This window comes from Plectropomus leopardus, chromosome 15 (assembly GCF_026936395.1).
Source record: "Plectropomus leopardus strain MGB_pleo_1.0 chromosome 15, ASM2693639v1, whole genome shotgun sequence".
Taxonomy (NCBI): domain Eukaryota; kingdom Metazoa; phylum Chordata; class Actinopteri; order Perciformes; family Serranidae; genus Plectropomus; species Plectropomus leopardus.
The window spans coordinates 26,567,883-26,580,692 of record NC_142190.1 but is presented as its reverse complement, the minus strand read 5'-3'; the positions used below and the strand labels follow the sequence as shown (position 1 = coordinate 26,580,692).

Here is a 12,810-nt window from a genome sequence, read left to right as displayed (position 1 = left end):
ACATGATTAATATGACAGTGAAAGTGACATGCTGTTAAAAACTACAAAATTTTCAAAGCAGTGAAGTTCAGTCTTGACTGTTCATCTTGAGGGAATCTTTTTGGAGTCTCATGATTGATGAGTAATGACTGGCACAGTTTCACTGAACCTCATGAAACAAAACAGAGAAGAAGACACGAAAACGGATCCTGTTATCATGACTGTCATTTCTGACTGTTATTATTGGATATAAGTGTTTAATCATAGTTCTCGATTTTTGTGTAATCTCATTTCCTCTGTATTTTAGATTAGCAAGTATTTTATTTCACTACATCCCACTTGGTTTTCCACTTTGGTATGTGGGCTTAAAAAAGGAGGAAAGGGCCTTTGTCATCTTAATAGATACTTTTATTGGAGCCCTTATCCCGATTTTATTTGAATCTCTATCTTTATGTAACAATAAGTGTTTTTTTAATTGCTTTCATTTTTGTCTTTTGATGTGTTGCCTCATGTAAAGAACTTTGTAGCAACAAAAAAATTGCTTTAAAAAAAGATTATGATGCAGGCAGTAATGATAATATCATCAGTGTCATGTGAAGTATGTGTGTTTTCTCTAAATCTGCGGCAAACAAAAAGTTACGTTTCTTCTGAGGTGTCAGTGCTGTCACGCGAAGTCCTCATTATGGAGGAAATCAAGAAAAATAAACTCCATGATTGTTCCCCTTTCATTCCAGATCCCGCTGCTCCGCCCGTCTCCCCACCTGCACCTCATTCCCTCATCAGCCGCTGTCTGTTCCTGCCGGATTCAGAGCCCTCCACATTTTTGTAATTCCTGACTCCTCGTCAGATTTGGTTGCCTGGTTTACATTTGTGCATTTCATTAATATTGTGAACGTTTCTAAAGTGATGCACGTAGTATATGAGCTGACTATGTGGAGGGGATGGTGGCTGTCCTGTCACCTGAGATGCCTGTCAAGGCCTCTGTTCAACACCAACAAACAACAAAACCTGCTGCGATTAAGTGAGTTCTTGCTGTGTTTCCAGTGGCCTTTCAGGCACCAAATGTGGTTGTTTTGTACTGACCTGTTACTATTTTTCCAGCGGAGATAGTGGCATGAAAAGTGGCTTTTTTTTTTTTTTTTTACTAATGCTGTTTCCAACAGGGATTGTGCCCCCAAAACTGTGCATTTTAAGCCAAAATATTCTTTTACTACTACTGCTAATTCTACTATTAATAATTATAATAATATAAAAATAATAATAACTTTATTTATATAGCACCTTTAAAAACAGTTTACAATGTGCTTTGACAAAGTAAAGCAGAAAAGGGAGACATAGAGGGCAATACAGCAACAGGAAGCCAAACAGTCCTGTTGAACACAAGCAAGATGGGACTAGAGAAGTTAGGATAGGATTATGCAAGATGCAAGACCTAAAATGTCATTATCAAATAATACAAAGAAATAGACCAAAAACAACAACAGAGGTAATAAAAGCAGTAAATCACAAAGAAAGGGAAATAAAATAAATAAAGCATACATTAAAAAGATAACAAGAAAGAAAAAGACAACATCACATCAGAGCAAGTCTATAAAAATGGGTTTTAAGCAGTGCTTTAATAGAAGTCACTGATTCTGCCAGCCTTCGTCCTAAAGCTGAGAGGCCCTGATGGCAAAAGCACGATCACCTTTAGTTTTAAGCCCCGACTTCGGAACGGCCAGAAAGGCCCCACCCGAGGATCTAAGGCTGCCAACTGGCTCATAAGGGGTCAACATTTCTGTTATGTAGCTTGGAGCCAGACCCAGAAGAGCCTTAAAAGTGATCAGTAAAATCTTAAAATCAATTCTAAAACAAACAGGGAGTCAATGGAGGGAAGCCAGGATTGGAGTGATGGGATGTTGTCTGTTAAAACCAGTAAGAAGCCGAGCTGCTGCATTCTGAACTAGTTTGGCACAGGAAAGAGGGTTTTGATTTATGCCAGAAAGGAGGGAGTTATAGTTAAAATATGACCCTTTCTTGACCATACCGACGTGTTTTTTCTGCTTAAACCTAAATGAAAAGTTTCAATATATTCTCTGTATAATATTGTGCAAATGTGACGTATTCATGGTTTGCAGTAACATGCAGTTTCAACATGTTTTCTGGCAGTTGGTTTGTCGTACAGTCTGAACCATCTTAACCTGTCGTACAGTCTTAACCCACTCTGGATTTCTTTATGGACCTCAGTCACATCTCTACTTGATTTAGTCTGATCCGTGTTCTAGTATTCTGGATGTAGCCTAATCACATCACAAGTATCATTGAAAGTTTTTAGCTTTGGGTTTCTTCCTGAAAATTGCACAACCATGAGGTTGATCATTATTTGGAGGTAAATTCCCAACCAGAGACAAATCGAATGCATTTTATTTTGGAAGTTACCCAAGATTCATAGGAATGGGGGAGTTCTGTCAACATTTTGAAAATGTGACAAAATTACTGTGCTCATTTAAGTTTTAATTCATGATCAGCAAATCTAAAGGAAATATGGTTGATGTGTTGACAGTAAAAGTAAGGGTGTGATTTTGGAATTTTGTTAAGTGCACAAAATGCAGGACTGCTGATCCTCTTTAGCAATGCGGCTTTAAATGATAAAGTTTGAATGCTCGGCCCAGTAATGAATAAGGTTTTTATGTTGACCAAATTAAAAGGTTAAAACTGCATATGAAAGGGATTTTTTAAACGTTTATTAGGATGTAATTTGCTTACTTCAAAAATCTTATCTTTAAATAATGTATGGACGTCATATTTTTAAAAAAAAATGTAAATATATCATTGGCAACAGTCATACAATAATGCCTGTGACAGAGATTTGGGGTTTTATTTGAATTTTAACACATTTTGTAGCTTATTCTGCATTTCACCGTGAGGTGCAGACAGTTATTCAGTATATTTGTTGACTATAACGTCTAATAATTCTTAAGCTTTGTAATATCCTCAATATGTTTTCGGATGATTTAAATGAATAGAAATTAACAGATTCAATTAATGGGTTTTTTTAAAATAAGCATTTTCCTTATTTTACCTTATAAAGGGTTCTCGACATCAAAAATGCATGTCCCATCATTGGCCCTCTGGTGTTACTTTATTCAGTTCCCAGGTGTGGTATACATTTCAGCACTATAGGTGTCATAGACATAAATAATCTCTCATTAAATGTTATGGCCCCATCGTCACTTTTGCCTTTTTTAGGGGCCTTGTGTATACTTGTTTGATTCATCCTCAATAAAAGAAACAAAAGAAAAAAAATATGATCCTTTTATAAACTTGGAGTAGTCTCTTATTACACCAACAACTATTCCCCACTACTCAGCCTGTGTCCACATGGAGTACACAGCATGTATTCTCTGAGGATGGGATTAAATTAATGGAAGAGTGTCACTGGCCACACCTGAAGGGATTGGATGTGCTAGTTCTGCCAAAATAAAGGCCTGAATAGAGAGAAAGTGTGTTAACAATACCGTATTAAAAACTCTAAACGATATATGATGTTTTGTCTAACTGCCTGAATAAAACTAATAAAATCCTTATAACAGCAACATTTTACAAAACAACACATCTTTTCATTTAAACTGCTTTTTTAAATTATTAGTTTTAGTCTGTCTTTTAATTAGGCAACATCAAAATGAGCAGTTAAAGTAAGTTCAAATGACAGGTTGTTCAACACTAACATTCAATGAAAGATTCATTTCTCATAGTCACTTAAAGTTTAAAAAGTTTTAAACATCAAACCACACATTAGAAAATCCAGTATTCTGAGCTAATATTTGGATCGGGTGAAAAAAAGAGTGGTGGTTATACCTCAGGATTTAACAGATATGACAAAATATGCAACTTTTTGTAGTACCACGATAAGTTACATCGTGACCAAACAGGGCAAAGATGATATCTTTTTGTGTAAATTCCTCTACAGTAATCCCTATGCAGTTAGTTTGAAAACATCAAAAAATCTAAATACAGTCCTCGAAAATTCCTCTTCACTAGGAACACTAACAACTGGTGGTTTCAACCTACCTCTTTGTGGTATGGCGGTTTCGCTTTGGCATATCAGTAGACAAAAGGAAAGTCTAGATGGTTTCTTTGTACTGTATTGTGCACAGCTGAGGCCAGAGGTTGACAGTATTACCATAACCGTTAAAGAGGGTTCAAAGCTCATCCTGTGCTATAAAACTACAAATTGCTCTGTCTCAGATTTACAGTTTATTACTTTTGGAATGCAGTTAATCTATAAAGCCCAACATTTATGACCCAATTCATTCATTAAACCTACATCACATGACTTTTTACTTAATTTGTTAACACTGATACAGTATACAGTAGTAAATATGTTTATGCATAGTTGTGTTTAAAAAAACAACAACCACATACCACATGTGTATGTAGTGAACTCTTATTGCTTTAATTATTATTTATATCATTTTCAATCATAAATCACTCACTGTGAACTCTCTCTCTCTCTCTCTGTGTGTGTGTGTGTGTGCATGCGTGCGTGTGTGCGGGTGGGTGAATGGAGGGTCCTCCTTGGAATTAGCAAAGGGGAATATTAAGCTGTAACTTAATAGTTATGAATTATGTCTGATGGCTCAAATCCTATCCTTCCAGTAGGGTTCAGACTGAAGTCCCAAGATGTTTGATAAAGGTGTCCCTCAAGGATCAGTATTAGGCCCCCGTATTATTTATTTTAATATATACATATTGTTTATTTTTTACCTCAACATGTCCATTCAACATGTATACATTTTAAACATTTGATGGTCCTCATCCACTTCATGCTTGCAATGGAAATCGGATCTATACAGATTTAGCCAAGGTGGTACCAGACGTCAAAACTACATCAGAAAGATGTTGGACTCTAGTGTCAGAGAGACATAATAAAATATAATGAATTTAGGCTTGAATGAAAATTGGGTTGACGATAATTTTAATGTATAATGATGTTAGAATTTCATGTTTTCTATGAACATTCTGACAGTGTCAGTTATTCTATGTCAGTATGATGTTGGCATGTGACTTTTAAAGATGTTGTATTCAACCAAATATCATCGTCTGACAATGCATTTCAAAAGACATACAGTGGATCTCTTTGATGCTTTATGCATGAGCAAAAACCTATAGAAACTATTAGTTAACTGTGGGTCAGTGGGAGGAATTTGACTTCCTCTCAGAAAGAAAATGCTGAGTTTTTCAAGAACTATAATGATATGGTTAGTGAAAGGGGAAGGGGTGTATAAGAAGAAGGGCTTCCCTCATTTTCATAACCCGCCCCCCTCCCTGTATTCCCCATATACAGTAATGTTAGATTCCCCTTGTGACGTGCACAATTTACTCTTAGTCTATTTTCAGTCTCATTCATTTGTGGTTTTAAGGTATCCCTTTTAGTTTTGTTATGCATTTCCTTCCCATTTTCTTCAAAAAACTGTATAAAAGACTATAAAGCGCATTTCTCCTATTCAGCTTACAGTAAATTAAGCTTTTTTTTGTTTTGCTTTTTTGTTTGAGATTATTTTTGGGGGCTTTTTGCCTTTAAGGTTGAGCTCATTTTCACTATCCTACTTTGTTTGTTTGTTCGCTTGTTTGTTTATTAAGGTACCCATTAGCTTTTTTATATATCAGTGGGTACTTTAATCTACATTTGTGCGTTATATAAACAAGATCATCATATATTTGTAATGTAGCTGTCTGGTGAGAAGGACGTATTTCAAAAAACAAAACTTCCCACATTATAGCTTTGTGATATTGTAGTTTTCTTCTAATCAAATAGCATTTTAAATGGTTTGCTTATCTTAAAAATAGAATTTTACCATTCTATAAAAGATAAACATTATAATCTAAAGGGTAAAAGTTAACTAAAGCTGTCAAATAATGTAATGAAGTAAAAGGTACAATATATGTCTCTGGGATGCAGTAGAATAGAGGCATAAAGTTGGATAAAATAGAAATAGTAAAGTAAAGTACAAGTTCCTTAAATTTGTACTTAAGTACAGTGCTTGTCCCCACCCTGACCTCCCTGGGGCCCCTTATCAGTATTTTGCTTAGGGGCCCCAGGGAGGTCAGGGTGGGGTCTCTGTATTTACACGCAGATCTCAAATTAAAACATCACAATCAAAAAGACAAATTAAGTGAAACAGAAATTTATTTATTTTTAAAGAAAATTACAATGTGTATTAATGCAGCCTTTTAGGATCCAATGAAGAACCTGCTCACTATCATAAAATGGATCACATAATACAAACTGCAAGTAGTTAAAAATGTAATACACATATATTTTTCCAGCAGACAGAATAAGTGTTAGATCATCTGAGGTCATGTCAGACTAACAGAGATGCAGCACACATGGAATAAACAAGTGATTGCTGTTTTTCACCTGTCTGACACTGAGTTGTTTAGCTTTAAAGCACACAACTGGGACATTTTGACACGCAGAAGAACAAAAGACAGCTGCACAAAGTGTAGGCGTAACAACAACACATTTTTGATCTGGCTTGTGTAGATGACCTGTTATAAACTCCCCAGGCTTTCTATTTAGTTTGGATCACTTTAATAAAAGAAAGAGCTAGGGTGTTTTAGGAGGCCGTCCTAATTCACTGCTGGCTAACACTCTTCAGCCTATTGTATAGCTTTTTACTGGGGTTTTTAAAATGTGTTCACTGTAACACAGTGAAGCTCTATGCATACAACTATAGGTGTAGATTTCAGGTGGGCCATGAATCAAATTTAAAGTCTCTCTTGAAATGTGTTTTGATAATTGTTACTTCACCAGGATGTTTGTCCTTCGATACCAGAAGGCTGTTTCTTTACATTAATCTGCTGAAGGAGAAAAGTGTCTCTGTGTTCACCTTGGATCTGTGTTTAAGACGTGTATGTATGGGATCATTTTATGACATCACAACTACTTTGGTAGCCAATCATGGTATAGTTCTCAACAAAGCAAGTGTGATTTGGAAATTGAAAGTCTGCAGGGCACATACACTGAGACATCTTGCGTCTAGTTAGACTTGTAAAATGGACATTATTTGTATTGTCATTCTAGATTTTTCATTGACAGATAAGGAATTTTAAAATTATGGTTTAAAAGGTCACTGTCTTTGTCGAGAATTTGTGGCCCGAGTAACTATACAAAGCAGAGTATTTTAGATGTTTTTCTGGATGGCATAGATTTTGGGAGTGATCCCCCTCAATATATAGGACATGTGCATCCCTCCCTAACCATCACCCCAAATTAAAACATTAAGGCAGCAAGAGAGTACTTTGACAAACCAAGACATTTACACCTTAAATGTAATCAGAGAAGGCATCCACCAGAAAGCAGAAAATTAAGCCAACATTTTAACATTTGGCAGGTTTCCATTAACCCTCAAATTGTGCAAACTGAAAATGCAAATAAAAAATCTGTTTAATGAAAAATTGAAAAAATTCCCATTTATTGCAAAAAAATTTTTTTTAATGAGGTGGTATTTCATTTGATTTGAAAAAAGCCATATTTCGCAAACTGTGATGGAAACTCATTTTGCTTTTATAGGTCGCATGATGCTATGGTTATGCGCTTGTCAGTATGAACTGGCTCCTTCGGACATGATGAGGCCGGCGCTGCAAGAGGTGTTATTGCACACGTCATTGCAAACTTGGCCGCTCCCTCTTATAAAGGGCTTGCCTTTCCATTATTGCCCATATAACACGCCTACATTGCCTTCGATTGAAGACAATGACGGCTAGTGCGGAGGCTGCAATAGAAATGAAGCTGCTAATGTTTTGAACCTCCATCGCCATGCTTCTTGGAATGTTATCATGAGAGGAGAAGTCTCGTAACATTGCGAGAAAAGTCACATAACATCATTCAGTCGAAACGCAGTCATCTCGCAATTGTGTTTTATCGCCATTACGAAAATATCGCTTAAGTTTTGCACAAATCTGTAATGGACACCTACCTATTTTAAACATTTTCTGGTGGAGAACCCCAAATCCCCCATTTCATATGTGCCCCTCCTAATGTTGAAACAAAATCTATGCTTTTGCTAGAGGAGATATTTAAGGATTTTTGGAGACCTACATCCATTCCAGCCTCAACAAACTTCAAGTGTAGAAGAAGTAGTTGTTTGAACCGAAAGTGACATGAGGGGTGCGTCCGTTGCCATTATAGAACAGGAAGTCAAAAGAAAGTTTCTGACAGACTGCTGAATTCATGTTAATCTAGGTGTTAAACTGTAAGTCTACAGTGCATACCACTTAACCATATGTGATTGGGACACTGTTATCACTAATAGTTAATAAAAGCCAGAAACATTATTTAGAAACTCCTCGATTTCCCTCAAAGAGCCTTGATGATCATCCATCGTCCTCACTTGACCTCCTGTTTACACATGACCCTCTGAAAGGCGCAGAGATAAACAATGCTCAAAACCATTTGAGGACAGCTGCATAATCACAAAAGAAAAGATAGTTTAAGAAATTTGTTTTATCGGGTCACCACCAGCTGGGTCTAATTTGTTTAGACAGCTTGATGTTTGAAGTCCTGGGGCCTTTTTACGCAATACGTATTGGCTGCGCCGGGTTTTATCCCTATAAAAGCAGCATTAACTTTGCTGGAAGGTAGATGCGCTAAGGGTTGTTTTTGCCATCTCGAACTTTACTGTGTGACTCCCTCTGGACCAGGAAAATGTACGCGGCCGTAACACTCTTCGTCCTCATGTGCCTGACTGCCACCACTCATGCAGATCCCCACCACCATCAGCCTTGTCGTAAGAATTCGCAGTTCTGTCATTTTGTGATTTGGTTTTGAGTTGTCTGTGTGATAGGTAGCTTATAAGACATTTCCTATTTGCGTTAACAGCAAAAAAAAGTCTACAGTTTGCCTATAATTATTAAAAATGTGTCTAATTTTTGATATTTTGTGTGCATAAGACCCATCTAACTACCCCATTTTCTTTCAGATTCCCCCAATATGACAGGGTTCATGACTGTGGTGAGTTTTTAAATGTGGCTTTCAAGACAAATAGTTCTTGTGGTACTTTTTATAGCACTTTTAAACAATGTGTTGATTTTTTTTCTTAATGTGAAATTAGTTAGCCCTAAAGGGTGAAGTGAAAGGATATGGGGCATTCACTTATGATTCAATGGGCAAGAAACTGAGGTTCAGATCAAACGAGAGCCACCCCACGAACACATCACTGGGTCTGGATCTGCTGATGTTTTTCGAAGAGGTAAGTACGTTCTGTTTTTTCACTGTTCACTTGATGCTGTTGTGCATCTTGATAAATGAATTTGTATCTACATCTGGCAGGGGATATTCTATGAGATCGACAGCAAAAACCAGAGCTGTGAGAAAAAAGCATTGCAGTGCACCCAGCACCCTCTAGATATCCCTGATGATGCCACGTTTATGGCCACGGTATACCATGGGAGTCCATCCATTGAAGGGGAAGGACTGAAAACCAGTGTATGGACAGGATCAACAACAGACTCGAAAGGTGAGACAGGCTATAAAAAATAATAGGTAAAACCTCCTGAGAACTGAGCTTTGGTTTGGTATGCATTTTGAATTGCTCCTACCTATTTGGGATAAGTAAGACCTGATAAATAAAACAAACTACAAACCCCCAACGATCTCACAAGAGGGCATCTGGTGTATCTTTAATAGTCAAAACTGTATGATTAAGTATAAACCTATTTATTTGCCTGAAAATTGTTGTGCAAAATTGAAAATAATGAAACATTTGATGTTTTGTAATTCTGTGGCTTAGGGATCACTGCTCAAGTATAAAACTGTTCAGAAATGGTCATTCCATTGCCTGAACCTGGCTGTCTAAAAACGAAATGGCAAATAATGCAACATATCAAAAAGTCTTGAGTTTTTTTTTTCAACCCTGTTTTAATTTGCACTGCTCCAAACTCCAAGCTAGGGATGTCCTTTTTGTTTATAGAAACAGAAAATATCACTAAGCATAAAAAAAACAAATGGTTTCAACGAAAACATTGGATCTTTTTTTGTGTCAAGATCAGCAATAGAATGATTTGGCTGCCGTCTTGCTTTTATATGAATTAGTGTATCATGCTTTTGCTACCACTAGATGGCACATAAAAGTGTCTAGAGATGAGGTATAAGGTACTAAGTATAAGGTCCTGCAATCCCAAAATGTAATGTCCTCATATGAGGACGCAGGGTTGGTAATACATGCCAGAGTTTATTATGTTTTCTGTCTTTTCTTTTTCAGGCCACTACTCCATGACTGTAACCATGGGATGTTTGCCTGTGTGCACTTTCTACTTCCACGATACGTCATCATTCTTTGTCAGGTTGGTGTTTGTGTGTTGCTGTTTTTTTAATCCTTGGAGTAATTCACACTCTAGAGATGTTTATGCAACTTTCTAGTATCTTACTGATGGTCTTAATGATGGTCCTTTACAAATCTTCATGTTATTTTTGTATAACTTTCTCGCAGCCTTACAGAGGTTGAAACCGAGATCAAGGATCCTGATCTCCTGGTGGTGCCCTCCTTTTGTGTGGGACAGCCCTTGGAGGAGACGCCTGAGGGGACAGTCCATAGCTTCATGAATGAGTTCATGTAGACGAAACCTTGCCAGCAGAAAATCAAACCCCTATCCAAGTGTGGCCTGCCAGAACTTTAGACTCCTCTCTGCTTTGTTTAAATGTGTGACTCGAGTTTTTCGTGTGACACTGCACTACATCACATCTGTTTCAATCTTCCACTCCCCTATGAAGATATGGCTTTGAATGGATCATCCTGTATACATACACTTTGATGTAAAGAAGGGCGATGTGACATGGGTTATAGAAGTAGTCATAATTACTAACAGTTTGGTGGCTTTTCAAGTTGGTACTGCTTACAAAACCTGTAAGATATGATTAATGGAACAATAAAATGTCAAAGCTGTCAAAGGTGTGAACAGGAGTTTTTTCTTGGATGATTATTTCCTTATGAAGTCTTTTGACTGGACTTTGTGCAGCTTTTGAACAAGAAAGTTTTGCATCAAGACACTGCAAACCATTCCAAACTCAGTTGGTCCTTCCTGTGCATTTTGTCATCTAGAAATATCCATTAAGCAAAGTGTACCACACAGGGCATTAATATATCACATGAACTTAATAATTTGAGTGCTGTTAGTAAAGTCTGACATTTGCTGCCCCCAAGTGGCCCAAGAATCAATTCTTGAAGGTTCTAATCTGCTGAGTCAGCAACCTTTTAGCATATTCTTTAAAACTGTGGTCCCAAACTTTTTTCTTTAAGGGAGTTCCTCTCTATCAGAGTAGATCAGTGATCCCTGACATATTTAATGCATATTTCAGATTCAATTCGTAACAATAACAGTACATAACAACTGATAAACTGCACAATTAACCCAAAAAGTGAGCACAATAACTGTAGGAAGTTTGTGTAAAAAGAGTGATTTGGTACAGTTTGAGCAGCTTACTGTGAATATATTACATCAGAGATCAGTTTCCTGGCTTTTAGGAACTTTTAATAATTACTTTTAATTAATTACCTGTCTATATTATGGTTCTAAACAATCATACATACTTAATATTCTTCTTTTAATAATAATAATAATAATAATAATAATAATAATAATAATAATAATAATAAAAATACTGTTTTCTTTGCCTGATACTTGGCCATAGTTCAGTTATCTCTTTGGTTGTTTTAACTGTGTACTTTTATAGTGCAGGATGAGGCTGTTTAGCAGGCAGTGAGGGTTCTGTGAATATAGGTTCAGGTCAAGTCCAGGAGATTTTTGAAACATTATATCTGAAATAAGAATCTAAACTTTAAAAATAAAAATTGAATTGAGTTTTTCCTTAGAGAAATGAATGAAATGCTGAGATGTAGGCCTACTTTGAATGTTTTAAAAGTTTTTTTTGCACCCTTTCAATCAAGATGGCCTTTTGACCTACACAAAGTTTTGGCAAGCCCTAGTGGGGGTCGGGAACCGGAGCTTTTATGCATCTGTGTGCATCAGAAGGTTTCTATGATTTTAGCCTGTCTGCAGGGTTTGTTTGTTTGTTTGTTTAATTGTTGTTTGTTTGTTTGTTTGTTTTCCTCAAGGGTGTCAGGCAAGTCCCAGCAATCAAGGTAAAAAAATGTACCCACATTATCAAACTGACCCAAGTATTTAAGATGTAAATTAGTATGCTGCAATGTATTGATGTTAGTTTCCAAAAATAATATTTTAAGTATACTTTTGTTTTTGCTTCTTGATAGTGTCAGGTTATTAGTTAGCCCATCTTTTTCCAAACTTAACATTAGATCTCTATTGAATCTGTACTTTCCTCTTAAGGGACTGTTTGCTATTTATGCTGGTTGGTGCAAAACTAGGGAGGCACTTCATTACATTTATTATGCTCTGGGGGAGTTATGTTTTTTGATATATCCCAAATCCCAGCATTTATCATAACCAGAAACTGTGAATTATGATTATTTGTGGTCATGTGTTGTGCACTTTCCCTAGTTACTGAAGGCAGGGTCATGTTATGTACCTAAAAAGAAAAAGTCACACTCCATCCACCCCCGACTCTGATAAATAAAGTACAGTCTCTAATTGCAGGTAAATTTGACATGTATAATTTCACATGCAACATGAAAGCACATTTGTGATACAGAGTCATCCATATTAAATTACCTCTCCACTTACAGACACGCAGATTAATTTCAGACTTGGATGTTATTGCTTGAAGTGGATATTTTCCAGCAGAGAGACTCCATAAACGCACTGAAGAGGAGTCTTGCCCTGACATGATGTGGCCTCTCTAACATGCGGTTCAGGGAGCGGCCGACAGGTGGT

The 12,810-nt window shown here is 36.7% G+C and overlaps 1 protein-coding gene across 1 annotated transcript; it reads left to right on the top strand.

Annotated features, from left to right (window-relative positions):
- Positions 1 to 8,591: 8,591 nt before the first annotated feature.
- On the top strand, positions 8,592 to 10,909 carry epd (ependymin). The gene is made up of 6 exons (XM_042498676.2): positions 8,592 to 8,750; positions 8,943 to 8,974; positions 9,075 to 9,212; positions 9,293 to 9,479; positions 10,224 to 10,305; positions 10,452 to 10,909. Exons 1-6 carry the CDS (start codon positions 8,669 to 8,671, stop codon positions 10,576 to 10,578), a joined length of 648 nt encoding a protein of 215 aa, XP_042354610.1. The 5' UTR covers positions 8,592 to 8,668; the 3' UTR covers positions 10,579 to 10,909.
- Positions 10,910 to 12,810: the final 1,901 nt, after the last annotated feature.

Coding starts and splice junctions, on each gene's coding strand:
- epd (XM_042498676.2), top strand. CDS start 8,669: ATGTACGCGGCCGTAACACTCTTCGTCCTCATGTGCCTGACTGCCACC. Junction 8,975..9,074: donor TGACAGGGTTCATGACTGTG/GTGAGTTTTTAA, acceptor ATGTGAAATTAG/TTAGCCCTAAAGGGTGAAGT. Junction 9,213..9,292: donor TGCTGATGTTTTTCGAAGAG/GTAAGTACGTTC, acceptor TACATCTGGCAG/GGGATATTCTATGAGATCGA.